Source organism: Calliphora vicina, chromosome 2 (assembly GCF_958450345.1).
Source record: "Calliphora vicina chromosome 2, idCalVici1.1, whole genome shotgun sequence".
Classification (NCBI taxonomy): domain Eukaryota; kingdom Metazoa; phylum Arthropoda; class Insecta; order Diptera; family Calliphoridae; genus Calliphora; species Calliphora vicina.
The window spans coordinates 10152317-10173005 of record NC_088781.1 but is presented as its reverse complement, the minus strand read 5'-3'; the positions used below and the strand labels follow the sequence as shown (position 1 = coordinate 10173005).

Sequence of the window (20689 nt, the reverse complement as noted above, 5' to 3'; positions counted from 1 at the left end):
TTAAGTATTAAAATTCAAATGATTTCCCCTCCCTCATCTCTTAGAATAATTGAGATGTCATATAGGGTTTTTATCCCGGGAATTCCCGGTACAAATTTAACGGGAATTTTGCCAATTTTTCACTACCCGATTCCCGGGATTTTTAGTCGTGAATCCCGAGAATTAAAAACTGACGAAAATAAATAGAAAACAAGTTAGAACTCTGTTTTTTTTTCACCAAAAAAAAGTGAAAAGTTGTTTACAGTTTTTTGCTTATATCTTGGCAATAATAAACCGTTTATTATTATTATTTATTTGGGCTTTTTCGTATGAAAATTTAAAAAGAGAATTCATTATTTATAGAATTTATTTCATATTGAATCATTCTAATTTCTTTAAATTTCTTCTTCAAATCCATAACAAAATAGCTTCAAAAATTTATAAGAAAATTTTTTCATTTAATTTTGTAAATGATTTGATTTAACAAAAATTTAATCATTCAAATTTGAATAAATTCTGTTATTAATTATCTTTAAAATTAATTCAGTTTAAACAAAGGCTTTGGAATGAATCTAAAAAACTAAATATTAGGAACGGATTTATGAACGAAAGCCTGACATTTTTTAATTACGGATTAAGATTTTAGTGAATTAAGCTCAAATTTTATTAATTATTTAGAAGCTCTGATATTTAATAATTATAACACTAAGTTTTTATATGAAATTTGGCTATGATATTCCCAATTTACAGTATCATTATATATTTCGGGAATAGCCGGGTATACCGGAATGTAGAAAAAAATGTCCCGATTCCCGGGAATCAAAAAAGGTCGGGAAATTAAAAACCCTAATGTCATGTTATATTTAAGTGTGAAATTTAATATAATTCTTATGGAACACCTGTATCAATCGATTGTAATAAATTTGTGAAATTTAAAATTTCGTTTCTACTATAACAATATTTAACCCTCGTATATAAATCTGCTGGTCAATAACTTTTATGCGTTTATTGTATTTAAATAGTAACCAAATTGCATCCCTGTCAGACTTTGCAATAAGATGAATTTAATATCTTAATCGATTTGGAATTTGCAGAAGCATCAAAAATACACTGTATTGGATATGCAATGAATATGACGATCTACTTTGCTATAATAGTTTTTGAATTGAATTAATACTATCCAAAAGTATCCAAAAAGAACATGCATTTATTGCATTCTGGCCAATCCCAAGGTAAAACAGTCATATCTTTCAATAACTCAACAAATTCTTACAATTTTGTGCATTTTTACCTAAAAGTAGACAAATGTTTTTTATATAAATCTTCCTTCTCTTGTAGATTTCACTGTACCCATGTAATTTTATGTTTTTTTAAAAAAAAAGAAAAGAAATCCGACAGCCATTCAATTGAAAAATAAAGTCCAATTTTATTGGGGATTTAGCACTCGAAATATAAACACTCACACAGCCAGACAAATGCACATGTACAAGTAACTATGTATGTGTAAATGTATGTGAGTATCTATCTGTGTAAGTAAATGCACTGGGTTTCGTATATAAAATAAATATAAATAAATGATTGCAAATAAAAATTATTACTTCAGCTTTTAAATATTTGTCATGCGGATTAAGTTCTACACGGAGGAGAGAAAAATCAAAAGGACGAGTTGAAATGGCTGATACTCGCAAATGAAGCAAAATAAGCAAATTCAGTATTATTATTTGTTAATTCTGACAATAATTGTTTTGCTCAGTTGACGGTTTTGCTACAATATAGCTACTGCTTCTACTATTTCTATTTTCCACAATTATAAAATTTGTTGCACAGACAGACATTCACAAATGTGTACAGAGATTGAAACATTTTATGGTTAAACGAATGATACTTGTGTGATTGTGTCCGTCTCTGAAACACTTGGAACCCAGCTCGTTTATAAGTCCTTGTACTTTGTGTATTTGTGGCTGTCTTTCTCTGTGTGTCCTGTTTCAATTCAAGCCACCTTAACAGCCAACGTACCACTCACTCACTGGCAACTACGGTCTTTATTCATTTGCTATCGCAGAAAGGGGTTTTCCTTTTAGTTGTTGTCCCAAAAAACAAACTGAAAAAATCCTTACTCCAACAGCTACCAACTATAAAATAGATTGGTATTGTTTGAAAAATTTGTCTGTATGTGTCACTTGTTTGTGTCTGTGTGTGTCGATGTGGGAATGAATGATTGTATGTTTGTATTTGTGGTGTATGGATATGTAGGTGTAAGAGTGTGTGTGTGTGAGTGTTTTTATGAAGTGTATGATGCTCCGATTTTGTTCCCATTTGTACACACAAACATACATTTATAGACTGAATAATGCAAGTCTTAGCATATTTTTATTGTTGTTATTTTGTATATATGAAGGATATCCCATAAGATATTTGAAATCCTCTCAGATATGTGGAACATAAAACCCCTTGGACTTCTAGTACCAGAAGGCTCCGTTCTTTCTCCTACTCTATATCTAATTTTTCTAAACAACCTTCTACGTCAAACGTATCTATTCTTTTGCAGATGACATTCAGTTATAGACCAAGACTGTCGGAGACTGGGGCAAAAAAATATCTGAATGGAGTCGTGCGAATAAGGTAGCTTTCAACGCTCGCAAGACTCGATATTGCATATGTAGACTATGTTGCTTCATCCTTATTTATGAATGGTGTAAAAATTGTGGAATCGGATGCTCTTGATGTTCTGAGCATGGAAAAACAATGTGATGTCCCCTGGTCTAAACATATTTACCAAGAATCATTCAAGTGTCTCGGTTTTCTGAAACGGTGTAGGAATTACTTCACTCCATCTGATCTCTACACCCCACCTATATCTGACCGAATATGGAAAACAACTCCGGTAGCTATTTCAAAGTTCGGTGCTTCAAAGTTATTTTGGAGCTTCTCGTCTGCATATAGGAGAGGGCGAATTAGGGTATCCAACTCTATTGATTCGCTGGAGCATCAACGCAATGTGGGCTGTTTCACTGTTCTATGTGCACTATAATGGAATGTGTTCTGATGAAATTAGGGAACTTGTTCCTGATACCCACAGATTTTTACGTAATACACGTTCTTTTTATCCAGAACACATCCCTTTGTGGTCGACTGGCCAGTGAACCGCACAATATACTTTAGCCGTACTATCTGTATGTGAAAGAAACTTACGGCTGAAGTCTTCCCTATCATTTTCAAAGTCGGAAAGTTCAAATTGAATGTCCTATTTTCCTAGTTCCAACATAATTCTTTGCATGGACCTGAGTGCTGGTCCAAGAAGAAAAAACAAAAAGAAATCAAATTTTTTATGGAAATATTGCTTTAACAAATTGTTTAAATTTAAATTTTTTTTGAATATGGTGTTGAGAATATTGAAAAAATTTGATCTTCTAGTTCAGTTCTAGTCCAGTTCTAGTTCAGTTCTAGTTCAGTTCTAGTTCAGTTCTAGTTCAGTTCTAGTTCAGTTCTAGTTCAGTTCTAGTTCAGTTCTAGTTCAGTTCTAGTTCAGTTCTAGTTCAGTTCTAGTTCAGTTCTAGTTCAGTTCTAGTTCAGTTCTAGTTCAGTTCTAGTTCAGTTCTAGTTCAGTTCTAGTTCAGTTCAGTTCTAGTTCAGTTCTAGTTCAGTTCTAGTTCAGTTCTAGTTCAGTTCTAGTTCAGTTCTAGTTCAGTTCTAGTTCAGTTCTAGTTCAGTTCTAGTTCAGTTCTAGTTCAGTTCTAGTTCAGTTCTAGTTCAGTTCTAGTTCAGTTCTAGTTCAGTTCTAGTTCAGTTCTAGTTCAGTTCTAGTTCAGTTCTAGTTCAGTTCTAGTTCAGTTCTAGTTCAGTTCTAGTTCAGTTCTAGTTCAGTTCTAGTTCAGTTCTAGTTCAGTTCTAGTTCAGTTCTAGTTCAGTTCTAGTTCAGTTCTAGTTCAGTTCTAGTTCAGTTCTAGTTCAGTTCTAGTTCAGTTCTACTTTTTTAATTGGAAAAGAAGTGCCACTGAAGCATACCGATTTCCAACGAAAGCTTATGGTGAATGTGTTCCATCGGATTCAAGATTCGACAGATGGTTTGTTCTACTCAGAAGTCGTGATTTTGATACGGAAGACAAAGATCGTCCAGGTCAGCAACAAAGTTTGAAGGCAAGGAATAGTTGAGATTACTCCATGAAGTTTGTAGTCAAACTCAACAGAAGCTTGCAAAATCATTGGGAGCTACTCTTGCAGCAATTTCAAGGCGATATAAAATTACGTCCAAATCTATATTAAAGTTTGGAACCATTGTATGGGTTATAGGGAGGAATCAAAATATTTGAGAATTCGTTACTTCTAAACATTCATTCCAATAAAGACCCAAATCGCATGAGCCCATGATCTCCAATGACACGCTAATTAAAATCCTGCATGGTTGAACTATATCAAACTACTACTCGGTCCTGCATTTTTGCAAGATCTGTGAAAACATATTTGGATGCAAAACGTATTACGGAATCTTGTGTACTAGAAAAACTAATTTTTAAAGTATTTTAAAACGTATCCTCGTATCTGTGTATTTTTACCCCGTTATGGGATATTTTTGTAAATTGAAGGAGATGACAAATTAAACAAATTGTTGTTATTTAAACAATGGAGAAAATGGTTATTTGAATGTAGTATGCCTGTATAAGTGTTGGTTTGGCTGTGATTGTATTTAACAGTGTAGCGTATGTGTGAATGAAAATACGTTATATGTATAGAGATGTGTGTGTGTGTGTGTATGTGGGTTGGTAGGAATTGTCCTAAAGTAAGTTTGTAGTGGTGTTACAGATTCGTGCCAGAATAAAAGAGTAAAAAAAATAAAATAGAAAATTGAAAAAATATAAAAATATATTGTGTTGTTGTGTGTATTTTTATGTTGTAGGAATTATTTATTTATGTTATTGTTGTTGTTGCAGTAGATGTTGTTGATGTTGCTGATGTTGTTGTTAACATTCACAATATTTTAAACAATATTGTTTATGCACTTTACATACAGTGTCTGAATGGAAGGGAAACTGAAAACGGAAGTACAATGATGTCTAGGAAATATAGATAACAACCAGTATGCCAGTCAGTGTACCAGTGAGTTGTTATTGTTTTTATTTTTTACACAAACTCACAAACACAAACACACATGTAAATGCATGTGTGTGAGAGTTCACATGTACTATATGTGTGTCAGTCAGTTAGTCAGTCAGCCAGCCAGCCAGTCATTCATTCATCGCTGTTGGATGATGCAGAGAGTGATGAGTTGTAATTTTCTAGGACAGTAGATAAAAATCGAATATGTAGTTGTTTGTTTGGTTGTTTGTTTGCGTGTCCGTCTGACTGCCTATTTCTATGTGTGTGTGTGTTTGTTTGTATGTATGTGTTCAACGATTTGATTGTTTGTCTTCTCTCATTCATGTAAGTAGTAAAAAACCAATTTATTATTCAAACTGAATTTTTAATTGAGTATGAGGTTGAACATGTGTAGTATAATGATAAAAAAGCACTACTCTACTCTAGTCTATGCTACTACACTCATAGCAAAATGTCTGTAATAGATAAAAACAAAAACAATAGAGCTTAATAGTTAAAAAGATTTTTTTTTTTTTGAAAATTACTTTGACCTATTTGTCGCCCTTTTTGTTTTTTTTTATTAACAAGAAGTGACATCATACAGATGTTAGATATAGAAAATAAAACAGACAAAGACTGTCTTTAGGAAGTACTTAGTTTAGTGATGTTGTTAAGATGAAACGTTTTGCGTTTTTTTTTTCAACATGAATCAATAATATTCGATTGATGAAAGCAAAGTCACGTAGCAGAGTTCTGATTTCAATGGTCATTCAGTGTTTTTTGTTAAACAACATTCTTGGTTTTTGAAGTATTCCGTTTGTAATAATCGGAATTTTGTTTTTCTTTACGATTGTAGTATAGTATACTGCAATAAACTATTTTATCCTAAAGCTAATTAATGTTGATAAACTTTTGTTAGTAAGAGAACAAAAAAAAAGAATGTAGTTAGGAATTGTTTTCCAACAAAAAAGAAAGAACTGTAGAAAGATAGATAGATAGAGTTTCTAATACTACGTTCAGTTTGAAATGTTTAACACGGAAGTTTGCAAACAGCACTTAGAAATTCGGTATGACTGTTGACTATAATTTAATGTGTTTTTTTTTTATTTTGTCCAACAGCTGTTGCAAGTTCATAAATACTTAGAAAATCATAGACTATTCAAATGAAGAAGAACATTAATTGCATGTTTCAATGAATTTCTTATTTTATTTTGAAAACAACAAAAATATTTAAAATTTATTTGTTGTTTTCAATATTGTAAACTAAGAAAGAAAATTTTCATTTGCATTTACTGAAACAGACAATAAACTTGGATAATATTTGACTTTTTTCGCCAATAATATATAAAACAATTACGAATGTTCAAGTTATTTTCTCAGGGGGATCTTGTATGGAGACTAGGGAGAAATGTTGCCCGATTTTCGCCATACTTAACAAATAATTTCAGAGCACTTAGAACTAATTTCTGCAAAATTTTATTAGGATTGCCGCATAATCAACATATTTTTGTCAGCTCAAATAGTATTTCGGGGGGATATTTGTGTGGGGGCAAGATGAAATCATGGAGTGATATTGCTCATTTTCAATACCAAACAAACCATTGATGGCGTATCTTTTGAACCCGGTTTTTGTTTTTAATAACTTATATAACATTTTGAAGGGTACATATCTGTGATTTATTCGCACTTACTTATTGAATATTATAATGTAAACAACAAAGTTTTTTTTCCTTGAAAATGTCGAATTTTGTACCAACAAAGCGTCATATGCGGGAAGTTTTGCTTTACTTCTTTAATTTCAAAACAAGTAAGAAAGTATGGTCGGTCAGGCCCGACCATATAATACCCTACACTAAGTAAAAGAGCAAAACAATTTTTCTTTTAAAATTTCAATAATTTATATTTTTGAGTGGTTTTCGGAAGTGGGGTTATATGGGGGCTATGACCAATTATGGACCGATCACCATGAAATTAGGTCGCGAGATTTATGTCTATATTAAAGTTAACTACGTTGAATTTTGTGTGTTTACCAAAATTTTTAAGCGATTTATGCACGTTAAAGTGATTTTCGGAAGCGGGTCTATATGGGAGCTATGACTAATTATGGACCGATCGTAACAAAATTTGGTGACATGAATTCTGTGTATATAAACCTTATTTGGAGCGGAATTTGTGGAGATACATATATAAATTAAACATTTATGACCGATAAAGTCCAATTTCGGGAGGACATTTGTATGGGGGCTAGGTGAAATAATGGACCGATTTCAGCCAGTTTCAATAGGCTTGGTCCTTGAGCCGAAAAAATAATATGTATCAAATTTCATCGAAATATCTTCAAAATTGCGACCTGTACTCTGCGCACAAGGTTTACATGGACAGCCAGCCAACCAGACGGACGGACGGACATCGCTTAATCGACTCAGAAAGTGATTCTAAGTCGATCGGTATACTTTAAGGTGGGTGTTAGACTAATATTTTTGGGCGTTACAAACATCTGCACAAACGCATAATACCCTCCCCACTATGGTGGTGTAGGGTATAAAAAGTGCCCAGAAGCACACCGAAGTTTATGGCATTTCATCGGTTTTCAACGGGCGAGAGATGGTTTGTGCGGTTAAGATGTTTGTGGTGATTTTGACACGGAAGACAACGATCACTCAGGCCAGTCAAAAAAGTTTCAAAACCAAGAATTGTAGACATTACTTCATGGAGATTGTTGTAAAACTCAACAAGAGCTTGCAAAGATTCATCCAAAAGCAGGGAAATTGGGTTCTATATGAATTGAAGCTGAGAGACCTTGAAATACGGTTTTGTATGTCTGAAATACACCGAATCATTGCATGCGATGAATAATGGATCCATTACGAAACCCGAAGAATAAGAGATCGTATATGAAGCCCGGCCAACAAGCCGAATCGACACCAAAGCCAATTATTCATGGCGCTAAGGTAATGCTCTGTATTTGGTAGTACCAAATCCATTTATTATGAGCTGCTAAAATCTGACGAGACCATCATAGTGAACCTGTACCCAATGCTACACAGAGAAAACAGATTCGTGATAGCAAACGAATTTGTTGCCAATCGAATGATTCGGTTGCACACATAGCATTTTTCAGTTCTAACAACAGAAAGTCAGTTGATAAAGAAGAATTTCAGTTGAGGCAACCAAACTTTAGTTACGCATTCCAAAATATTGTAGCCACAACTATAATATACGGTCACTAAGATAGAATCATTCGATTAGCAACAAATTCGGTTGCTATCACGAATCTGTTTTCTCTGTGTACTGATGCATTGGCCGAAAAACGACCAGAATATGCGGCCAGATATGAAACCGTATCTGGTCACATGTTGCAATACCTGTTAAAAGGTATTTTGAATGAAGTGGTTGAGAAGTTTTGCCTCACTCGCTTTATAGTTCAGACCGTGACCCGTCCGACTACTGTTTGTCTCGTTCGATGCAAAATGCTCTCTCTTTACTTTGGAACAGAGTATCCAATGATATTGCCTTGATTCGTTCTTGGCCTCAAAAGATTAGGAGTTGTTTTGGCTCGTCATTGCCATAAAGGTGGGGAAATGTAATGGTTTACAACGGCCAATACATTTAATAATTTTATATTGTACAAACGTTTCAATCTAGAAGTTAAAACATTAAAAAAATCTGCATTTTTAAGTCATACTCCCAATCATAAAGGCTTTCTTATGACCTTCCCAATTTAACCTCTAAATCCCACAGCTGGGATTCCAAAATGGACAACAATTGTTAGTAAACAAGTAAGAGAGCTATATTCCGAATCATATCCTTTAAAATACAATTTTTTAAAAAACATTTTTTTTTAATTTTTTAGCGAAATTTTTTTTTTTTAATTTAAAAAAAAATATTTTTTTATTTTTTTTTTTTTATTTATTTATTTATTGGTTTCCTATACAGCAAGACAAGTCTTATAATTATAGTACAGGAATTTGTATGTGGATTTGGATGTTATAAAAAAAAGAAAAACTTAACATTAACATTAAGTGGAGTGAGAACAATTTAAATTTTAAAATAATTAATTAAATAAAAACAATTAGTTACAAAAAAAAGTATACAAAAATTTCCTAAAATGCATCGCGTTGCTGTTTATTTGTTGGACATGTGGAAGAGTATTCCAAAGACGAGTAGCATTTATAAGGAACTGCCATTCGGACACTAGCTTACGATGATGGGGTATGATAATATTCTTTCCCCTGGGTGACCTTCCAAATCGTAGAAGACGGAAAAGATATTCAGGTTGTTCAGTGTATATGATTTTATGCAAAAATATGAGAACTCTTATTTTAAGTAAGTTATCAAAGGATACACCAAAAAGTAATTTTGAGAAAGAGGAAACATGGTCACGTTGTCTCAATCCGTAAACATATCTGGTTATGTTATTATACAGGACGTTGAGTTTTGTTTTGCTCACTGAATCACAGTTCGCAAATAGTTCACACCCATATATAAGTCCTGGAATCAGGTATGTCTATGCAATTAGAATTCTTATTCTTAACGGTGTATAGAATTGAGTTATCCAAAGTGTTCTTAGCTTTAAATACGTTTGGGAAACGAGTGGTTGGATGTGGTTAGACCAGGAGAGATTATTATTAAATACTAGTCCAAGGTTTTTAGCTGATTGAACAATCGCAATTTTTTCGTTATTGATTCATATGTCATTTTCAATGTTTGGCTTCAATGTTTTATTATGGATTAGCAGGCATTTTGATTTTTGTGGATTTAAACAAAGCCCATTTTTCATAGCCCAGGGAAAAAAAAAATTGGGGTAAAACATATTTTTCCCGATTTTGACCCATTGAAGGTTTACTTATATACACCGTTGCAAAGCCCTTAGAAATACCTATTACTGGATATTATATTGTCTATATTAATGACTTAGTAAAGTCCTATTTCGAGAGGACAATTGTATGGGGGTTAGGTGAAATAATATACCGATTTCAGCCAGTTACAATAGCCAAATTTGGATGAAATATCTTCAAAATTGTGACCTGTACTTTGAGCACAAGGTTCATATTGACAACCAGCCATCCAGACGGACGTACGGACATAGTTTTATCGACTCAGAAAGTGATTCTGAAAATTCAACATTACTAGAATTCAAGACTAGATTCAATATTAAATTCCCAAAAACGATTGACTATAAACATTTACTTAAATTATATTATACGTACTTTTTCCAAAGACGCCTTAAATCTTTAATTGTACTGTCGTGCTTGATATTTAAAAACAATTGGTATCTATTTACCAACATATTCTAAAATATATGTAGATTTAAAGTTTCAAAACCATTCGATTTATAAAATGACTTCCTAATATGTATGTTGCTTAAAAATTTCAAAGTTCCATCCAAATATTTTTATGAGTTTGTTGTATTTTTCTGTGAGTTTAGCATTTTTTAGTTTTATATTGCATAGATTAAATAAATAAATTTCAATATTGCTAAATTGAAAATCCTTTTAATAAATTTATGAAAAGGGAAGATTACGTACAAGTAACAAAACTTAAATCTATTTAAACTGATTAGTATCAGTAGCAAAAATTGTTATTACTTGGTAAAGTATTTAAGAGATTAAAGAAAATAATAATAACAACAGACAGACAGAAGAAATAAGAAATAATATCGTAATGGCTTACAATTTGGCTGAGAAGGCATTACCTTCCAAAAAAAAATAATAGATAGGATGATTGATGCACAGTGGAAAATGTTATACAAATATTTAAGTATATTCATAATCTGTTTTTAAATATGTCTAAGCATTATTTGCTTTATAAACCTTTGATAAATTTAAAAATTGATTATTACTAAGGCCTTTAGTATTTATGGTTAGAGTTTTTACTTCAAATTCCTATAAAAAAATATTTTTTTTAAATAAATTATCTTTCGCATATAAATATTTTGTTGAAATTAGACACAGAATGACAAACTCATTTAAACTACCACACATGGAGAAACTTAAACATTTCAAATTGCAAATATCACCCACTGTGCGTCATTGAAGAAAGTCACGAGAAAAAAAAATACGAATAAAAAAGGGCGAAAATAATACAAATCATAACCATAAACTATGTGATAAAAAATTCTAAAACTAAACAAATTACAATGGTTTAGGTCAAGGGTAAATTTGCTTACAACACAACAATTTAAATATGTATTTAGTACTTAACATTAAATACGAAATGAATATTTTATTATAAATAACTTTAATTTTTTAAACTCATTACAGATCGTTTAATTATGGCCATAAAAATGACTAGTGTCATCAGCGTATGATGAATTTCTCATTTGCCCTACAGAGGAATTTATCATCCAATATTTCAGATTGTGTTAACAAAAACACTTCTCTCTTTCTCTGTCTGTCTCTGTACTCTCTTCTAACACCAACTGCCAACAATAAGAACAATACACCAAACAACACGCACAGAATTCTATACAAACGTCAAATAAACAATGAAATTGTATGCCACATGCCAATATAAATGTGGTGACAACAAACAGCTCAACTGTAATTACAATTGTCGTTTAGGCCATGATAATATGGCCACTGGTAGTGGTGACTACCCTGACAATACAACGAATTCACCATCACCATCATCCCTTTACAGTAGTTGTCCCCAATTGAATCAGTATCGTAGTTTGCCCCGAAATCTTTTCAGTGCTCTGAGACGTCAGCAACAACAACAACAGCAGCAGCAACAACATCTACAGCAGCAACAATATCAGCAGCAGTGCCAACACCAACACCAGCAACATTTCCAGCACAATTGTGGCCACTATACCCCCAGAACGAATTCGGAACAGGAACTAAGAAGATCAGCTTTAATCAAAAGCACAAATAGTAAAAATAAGAATATAATTTTATGCAGCAAATGTGCAGTGTGACGAAGGTATAATCTTAGTTGTGAACATCCTCCACAGATTCCCAGCAGAGCATCCAAACCAGCAGCTACCAACGATTTCCCTACAAACATACAAAAATCTCTAAGCGAACAATCTGCTTTGGAATTGACGTTGCCCGCACCCCCGGGATTTCGGGACATTTCAATAGCCACACCTGCCGCTCTCACAACACAAAGAGTTTTGTGTGAAAACTGTCGTTACAACGATCAACCGGTTGTTTGGTGGGTCTCGTGTCCACGTCTGGCCTACCAACAGGGCTCCACACAAAGTCTCAAGGAATACACCTCAAAGACTTCACCCTTTGTGACGGTGGTGCCAGAACGAACCAGCAACGAATTGGTTACACCTCACAGCACACTGGATTCGCACAGATCGACTACATCATCATCATCAAACATGTTAAAGAAACCCCTGGTGAAATCAAGTGTCCAAGCAACAGCAATTACATCAACTGCCGCAACCACAGCTACAGCTACAACACAGGCAGCCATAGCAGCAAATCAAGCATACAAATGTAACACGTCTGTGACAAATGCAACTCCATCGCCGCCACCACCACCCCTAATGAGAGCACATCATCATCGCTCTATAACAGCATTGCCAGCAATTGATTTGTACGATAATTATGGTGCCTCAACACATGTTCCTTCTAACAACTTTAATACAATGTCATGCCGACGACATGCCAAACAACAGCAGCAGCAATTGCAACAACCCATACAGCATCAACATCATTCACACCAGCCGCCTCAATCACACTCCCAACAGCATGCTCATCAGCATCAGCATCAACACCAACAACAGCAACAACAGCAGCAATATACGTGTTGTAGTTCCTACAATATAGACCATCATAAAATGCAAATGCCTTCTTCATGTCTGTGTGGTAAACTCTACCATCAACAGGTGCGACCTCAAGAAACTCTGGCGCCACCTCCACCAGCAACCCTGCATACAGGCAATCGTGGCTGTAATCATGGATTTTATTATGGTTAGATATTTGATTGTTAGTTATTTCAATTGTCAATAATGGATAATAACATTTATTTCTAGCTCCCGATTCTTGTGTACACCAGTATGAGGAACAGGACTCTGGATTTCCTGGCTTACGGGATCAAGAATTCTATCTATTGCATCGTAATATACCAGCTTTAAGACGTACTGGCGTTGACACTATTGGCATACGGCAGCATTTCTATCCTGATGGCGGTTGGGGCTGGATAATTTGTGGCATGTCTTTTTTGGTGCATATTCTAACAACCGGCCTGCAATTGTCATACGGTTTGACGTTGTTTTATGCCGTTCAGCATATACAGAATGCTAATGGAAATGGTAAGAGAAATGATTAGATTCAAATAAATTAATGTGCCAGATGTACTTAGTTCTTTCTGGATTTCATTATTTAACGTAACCATGCGGTATAAACTATTTCATAGTCGCAGTGCGCTTGCTGTGAAGTGAGCTTGGATTGGCAGGCAAATTTGAGCGGTTTGAACATCATTCATATTCATGTAATAGCTTTGATCTGTGTTTTTTTATTACTGGTTTCTATTCCTACAACTATTGACTACATTATGTGGAGCTTGACAATTTTTTGCGAGACTTAGCGAGCGAAGAGTATGTTTTTTTTGGTATGAAACTTCTGAGTTTGGGTATTACAAATTCTGACCGCTACTTTTTTGGCTGAATGTTGAATTCTTGTCCAATTGAAAAAAAAGAAATATTTTTTGTTTTCAAGAATATGCCGCTCGCGGTTATGATAAATAATGAGCAACTCCTGAAGGAATGCAAGCAAAACTCTTGATTAAACATTTTTTACATGATAGAATCCAGGGATTTATCAGGTCGCTAACTTAACCTTTCTGTGTGACTTCTTTTTGATATGTAACACATTCTTGGATACATAATTACCTTTTTATGGTATGGAATTCCTTAGTTCTAGTGATGATATATTGCATTGATCACATGCTGACACATGGTAACTGACAAAACAATATCAATATGATTAAAGTTGTATCTACTATCGATAATTGACTAGCTTCTTCAAACTCTGTAATGATCCGTCTTTTATATTCTCCTTCTTTTCTCCAACATTAATATTATACTCATCATTCTGTAATATAAAAAGTCGTTAAGCGCTTCCTATCCACATAGTTACTTTGTTTGGAAAGTTTGCACCATGACTCTGGCGCATAAATCAGTTTGAATTTGACCGGTTATGTTGGCTTTGAGGTCCGCTGTGGTTTGTTGCTTATTCGCTAAGACCTATGAATTAAGAAAACCTCACAAGAAAAAGTCTAACGGGGTCAATTCTCATGATCTTTGTGGCCAGTTCACATCAGAATGACCAATGTGGCATGTGGGAAAGTAGCGCTGTCCTGTTGAAACCAGATGTCATTGGTAACCATATCATCAAATTCAGATCAAAATAAGTTTGTAATCAGCAAACTATAAAGCTCGTTCGTTGACGTCCAGACCAAAATCCACACCCAACAGTGACTTTTTCGAGATGAATTGGACGCTCTTGGATCTTATGTGAATTGGTAAGGTCCAAAAAATTGGTAAGGGTCAGTTTTCAACTGTTGAAGTGTCTTCGCTGAATGTCCACTGGAACAGTTGGAAACAGACCGCTGTCAACTGTCATACTTCGGAAGTCCCTATTGGAAGACCTTTTATATACTAAGCATATATTGATATCTTGAGTGTATATAGTGTGGTCTTTTCGTATTCTAAGACTTTCCTTTCGCTTCGTAACTGCCCGAAGTTTTTTTTACTCTTTATTTCAAATTGACCCACAAATTCCCTTAGATTTGTTGAAACAACTCAAATCACACTTTAAAGTATTCATGTTCTGCCTTATGAAAACAATATATGGCAAGATTTCTCTCATCTGCGAAAGAATATATATGATTGGATGTTCGAAATATAAGTTTGTTCAGGAGGATAGGAACTAAAACAGTAAAAATAACGGGTTTTTCTGATACTCCAAATTTAATCTTGAACTCGATGGGATCTCATCGAGTAATAATTTGAATTGTGGGATCTCTAAAAATAAGTTGAGACAATATTGTAGCAGGCTGTACTGCTTTAAAAGTGTTGAAAATAACCAGAGCCACACAATTTTTTGAAGATCTCGAAAAGCGATGAGTGTACTAGAACAATGATAGAATGAAATAAGGTTTTTATACCCTACACCACCATAGTGGGGAGGGTATAATACGTTTATGCAGATGTTTGTAACGCCCAAAAATATTAGTCTAACACCCACCGATCGACTTAGAATCACTTTCTGAGTCGATTAAAAGACGTCCGTCCGTCAGGCTGGTTGGCTGGCTGTCCATGTAAACCTTGTGCGGAGAGTACAGGTCGCAATTTTGAAGATATTTCGATCAAATTTGGTACATATTATTTTTTCGGCCAAGCCTATTATATTTTATTTATATTTCACCTAGCCCCCATACAAATGTCCTTCCGAAATGGGTCTTTATCGGTCATAAATGTTTAATTTATAAATGTATATCCACAAATTCCGCTCCAAATAAATTTTATATATACAAAATTCATGTCACCAAATTTGTTACGATCCGTCCATAATTAGTCATAGCTCCCATATAGACCCGCTTCCGAAAATCACTTTAACGTGCATAAATCGCTTAAAAATGTTGGTATTCACACAAAATTCAACATAGTTAACTTTCATATAGACATAAATCACAAGACCTAATTTCATGATGATCGGTCCATAATTGGTCATAGCTCCCATATAAGGCCCACTTCCGAAAATCACTCACAAATATAAATTATTCAAATTTAAAAAAAAAAAATGTTTTTGCTCTTTTACTTAGTGTAGGGTATTATATTGTCGGGCTTAGTTCTCTCGAAATTTCTTTCTCGAATTTATCCAATAATGTGGAATGAACTAATTCGGAAAATGTGTAATATTAAAATGCGGAGAGGGATTCTTAAGAGGATAGAAGTAATAGAACTGGTGAAATATGAAAAAAAAAAATAAATAAAATCGAGGATACAGTGGATGGAGGATGCCCTTTAAAACATGACGTGTGTTCTGGTTGTTTTATTTAGTCAGGACAGAAAACACAGTAACAATAGAATGATTGTGGCCATATTTTTCAGTTATATGTTTAGGAATGGGTGTCACGAATTTATGGGTATATCGATTTTTACATAGTAAAATTTTATAGCGATATTCGCTATATTTATCGAAATATTACTAAGTTAATTTTATCGTATGTGAAATTTAATTCACTAAATCGTTTATTTTATCGGATTTGAAATTTGGTATTTATGATACCAGCCAAAGTAAAGAAATTTAATAATAATAACGCTCTCCTGTAAAATTTGGTTTTTGTAACATACAATAATTTCGCGCAAAGGGGTCGATATTATGGATATCAACCGAACTAAAGATGCTTTGTCAGTTTCCAAAATGTCAGTACAGATGACAACTGTCAGCTATCGTTTTCTGCTGCGAAACTGGCAGCCAGAAAGTTGATTCGATTTTATTTAAAAAGAGACCTATGAGATTTGATCGGCAATTAAATTCCTTTTCTTTTCTATGGGTTGTTGGCATAGTAATTTAATTGTTTTAGTTTTGAGGTTTTGAGAGTACTTTATAAAGCTGTTGAAAAGTACTTTAAGTCCAGTTAAATTTCTAGTTGTTGAAATTGTACCTATTTTATAAAAAATTAAAAGCTTTTCATTGTTAGACCTGTATTGAATAATAATATTTAGAAATGATTTTATACTTAAAATATTTCTCTATAATTCCTTGCAGAATGGTTGGGAGCGCTGAGTTGGTCGATATCAATGTTAATTTCACCATTTGTGGAGACTATCTGTCGTCGGAAATCTACTAGACTTATGGCTGTGGTAGGCGGTTTAATTCTATCCTTAGGAATACTATTTACATCATTTGCCACCGAGGTGGATCAGGTTATATTCAGTTATGGTAAGTTTTTTTTGTGGCCTTAAATATAAAATTATATTAAACAATTAATAACAAAATATTTAAAAAATTTCCAGGTTTTGTGTTTGGAATAGGAGTGGCAATGGTACGTGAAACTTCTACCATAATGCTGGGTAATTACTTTAAGAAAAGAAGACTTTTTGTGGAAATGGTGGCCATGTCGGGTGAGGGTGTGGGTATAGCTTTATTTTCGGTACTATTAAAAGAAGGAGTGGGGTAAGTAATTGAGGACATAAATATACTTTATAAGATATTTATATTGAATTTCTTGTATATCTTTTTAAAAGAAAAATGGGCTGGCGTTGTGGTTTACAAATAGTGGCGGCCTTAACTTCTATAAGCTTTTTTGTGGGTCTTTTATATAGACCCGCCTCCCTGTATCATCCCCAAAGAAGAGCCATACAACATTTAAAGAATCAAAGGAAAAAGGTAGAATTTAAAAGGTTTTTAAACAATGTTTTTGATATTATAAATATTTTTTTTTAATGTTGTAGCTACGAGACCATAAAAACAATAATCCTCCCGTGGAGCCTAATATTTTAAAGAAATTATTACAAGACATATCAAATTTGAAGTCGGGCACGGTGAAAATATTATTATTGACCTCAGCGGTGGCCGCCTTAGGCATATATACACCCATGTTTACCATGGTAAGAAGGGAGTTACTTTTATTTCAATGTTTTAGTTATGTTTATTTTAATTTTATTTTAGTCTTTAAATGCTGCCAAAGAGGGATCCGATGTTCAAGAATTGGTGCTATTACAAACTATGCTGGGCATGTCTACCACATTGGGAGTGGTCTTGGCGGGGGTCTTAATAAGGCGGCCGTTTGTTGTACATAATTTTGTATTGTCTACACCCATAATATCACAGGTAAGTTTGGGGAATTACTACTAAGCTGTCCGTCACATCATTTTCGTTCTGTTTATCAAAAAACAATAACTAATTTGTGGATCGCTGTTACTATTTATATAAACAGTGCCATCTTCTAGCAGTTTCATGAATTTTCTAGAATGTTCTATTTATTTAGCAGCTTTAATAGCAAGCAAGCAGCCGTTACAGATCTTTAAATTCAAAGCGATAATACAATTTCGTAACAATACAAACAAAAAATTTATGAATTCGCTTCAATTTATCTGAATTTGCCTTTGCAGTCGCTTGTATAAATTCGTCTTTTACTTGATTTATTTCTGCTGATTTTTTTATGAATTCGCTTCAATTTATCTGAATTTGCCTCTGTAGTCACATGTATAAATTCGTCTTTTACTTGATTTATTTATGCTGACTTTTTCTTTATTACAGGTTTTCCTGGCCACTGTGGCCCTTTCGATACTCTTCATGTCATTTGTGATGGGCTACAAAGGCCTCTGCATTCTATCGGGTATTTATGGTGTGGGTTTTGGTGGCTTTCGTTTTTCTTTGAAAATGTTGGCCCTGGAAAGAGTCAAAGTGAAATTCTCGAAAACCTGGTCTTTCGTAAGAGGAATTGAAGCCATACCAGTGCTGATAAGTGTACCTTTAACCATATTCCTCAACGACTACTCTCTAAAGTACGGACGAGCTGGTTACTATATATGTTCAGCTGCTGCTGCTATAGCCGCCATTATAATATTCTTCATAGGTTACTCAACATACCCACACAATCCTTCACAAAGGTCGAATATGAATGGTGCGGCGGCGCCGACTACACCGCGCTTGCGTTCCATGTCCACGCAATATATTAGGCATCAGCCAGCATTTACGGTGGACTATACGAAAAGCAATGGCTGTGATTATCCGGCCCCTGATCTAATAAATCGTAGCTGTATTAGTTTAAATCAATTGGGTGCTAGTTCTTCCTGCATGTGCGAACCAATGAGGCCTATGTGTAATTGCCATCACCATCCTACACCCTCTCAGCAGAGACGGCATTTTATGGGCGATGTTAGTAGAACGCCAGGTGCTGGAGCTTTACAAACAGCTGACATGCAGGCCCATGATCATCGTTATCCCTATATATATGACAATGGTACGGGCAACTATTTGCGACGTAGTCTTTCCTTTATGCAAAATGCCAACTGTTGTGGTTCCAATCAATTTCAGTTGCAATGTCAAGCCAATGTACAATGGTCTAATAGAGATTTAAGGTAAATATTTGCATAATAATAATAAAAATATACTGAAACTAAATAAGAATAAATTTTTCTTCCAGAATTGATAATGCCCAGCCTTTGCTGTGCACTTGTAGTCCTAACAGCTACTTTCAAAATTGCAAAAGTCAAAGTGTACCCGAGGGCCTTTCGACCATGGCGCAACAGTGCAAATGTAAACCCCAGCCATCACGCGAGTACATCTATGTGCCCCGCCAATTAGCAGCCCAGCAACAGCAGCCGCAAACTCAACACTGTTCCTGTCAAAATTTGGATAAATCTCTGGCCACAGCCACCACCACTACCACCACAATATCAGCCTCCAATCAATCGCGAAACATTTTTAAAGACACTGGACCAGCACATTCTACTGCTACAATACCTAAATGTAAACTCAAACGTTCACAATCCCTGTCGAGACCTATTACTTACGTTGAACAAATGACCACATCAGTGTAGTTTAGTTTTGTGTGAAAATTGTCCTTTCGAATCGAATACCACTTAACACTATCACTACCAAACTACTTAGTAGATCTATTTAGAAGAATTACCACTTTTACATTTTCTAGTCCTTTATTTTTTACTTGAAACTTTTCATATTTAGCATAGAAAAAATTAAAACAAAAAACTCAATCAAAACCAACTGAAAGAATTTGTTTACACCTTTAATCTCCACATACACCTACCTACACAAACAATACCTAAACACTTTAGAAAGCACCTTTCACCTTTCTAACAACCACCCACCCTATCTCTATGACTCTCTCTATATCACTATCACTAACACCATATTTTTGGATTAAAAAAAAATTTAAAACATTTTACACTTAAACTTTTTAAATCGTAAATCTCGAAATTTTTTAACTTCTACACTTAGAAAAACCAAACCACAACAACAAATTGAAGCAATCTCTTTTCCCCAGTTACACATACAACACCTTCCCCCCCACATTTTCCGCCTTAGGCAATGGAATGTTTAAACAACAAATCTTAATAATTAATAAAACAAATAAATAAATAAATTTATTAATAATTAAAACGACATAAGTCCAGGTTTTTAAATCCACCGATTATATGAAAAAAACACATAAATTAAAACAAACAAAAAATCAATGATAGAAGTTTTTAGTATAAATAAACAAAATGTAAAGAAACAAACAAATTATTAACAAATCTCAAACGTTTTTAAACAATTTTGCATACAAATTATAGATTGATTAGAAAATAAAGAAGAGAACTACTGTGTGTCTTCATGTAGGAGATTTATTATGGAAAACTAAATACAAAAAAAAACTTAAAATTGAATTTTTCTCAATGTTCAAAATCAAATTTACTACATAAATATTAAACAAAAAAACAGATAAATCAAACAACAATTTAATAAAATTTAAATTTATTTCTTTTGTTTTTAATTAAGCAGGAATGATGTACTTACTAGTTTGTCAGAATGATGGGAATAGGTGATACTTTGAATAAATTTATATTGTACAAATGTTTCAAAATAAAATCTAAAAATTGGAAAAAGTATCACATTTTTAAGTAATAGTTATACCCAACAATAAAATATTTATTCAAAATTAAAAA

The 20689-nt window shown here is 33.8% G+C and overlaps 2 protein-coding genes across 2 annotated transcripts in view; both read left to right on the top strand.

Annotated features, from left to right (window-relative positions):
• The window catches only part of LOC135951620 (uncharacterized), a 58235-nt gene extending 37546 nt beyond the window's left edge, over positions 1 to 20689 (top strand). The window contains exons 2-10 of the mRNA XM_065501302.1: positions 11316 to 12980; positions 13043 to 13321; positions 16785 to 16958; positions 17033 to 17192; positions 17264 to 17405; positions 17471 to 17626; positions 17688 to 17849; positions 18279 to 19102; positions 19168 to 20689. Of these exons, the coding sequence (XP_065357374.1) occupies positions 11540 to 11971 (432 nt within the window). The 5' untranslated portion in view covers positions 11316 to 11539 and the 3' untranslated portion in view covers positions 11972 to 12980; positions 13043 to 13321; positions 16785 to 16958; ... (4 more) ...; positions 18279 to 19102; positions 19168 to 20689. The remainder of the gene's footprint in view (positions 1 to 11315; positions 12981 to 13042; positions 13322 to 16784; positions 16959 to 17032; positions 17193 to 17263; positions 17406 to 17470; positions 17627 to 17687; positions 17850 to 18278; positions 19103 to 19167) is intronic.
• Positions 12386 to 19564, top strand: LOC135949864 (uncharacterized). The gene is made up of 9 exons (XM_065499311.1): positions 12386 to 12980; positions 13043 to 13321; positions 16785 to 16958; positions 17033 to 17192; positions 17264 to 17405; positions 17471 to 17626; positions 17688 to 17849; positions 18279 to 19102; positions 19168 to 19564. Exons 1-9 carry the CDS (start codon positions 12386 to 12388, stop codon positions 19562 to 19564), a joined length of 2889 nt encoding a protein of 962 aa, XP_065355383.1.

Excerpts from the sequence above, each read along its gene's own strand:
- LOC135949864 (XM_065499311.1), top strand. The coding sequence starts at position 12,386 with ATGTTAAAGAAACCCCTGGTGAAATCAAGTGTCCAAGCAACAGCAATT. Across the intron at positions 13,322-16,784 it reads ACAGAATGCTAATGGAAATG|AATGGTTGGGAGCGCTGAGT; the intron begins GTAAGAGAAATG and ends AATTCCTTGCAG. Across the intron at positions 17,406-17,470 it reads TAAAGAATCAAAGGAAAAAG|CTACGAGACCATAAAAACAA; the intron begins GTAGAATTTAAA and ends TTAATGTTGTAG.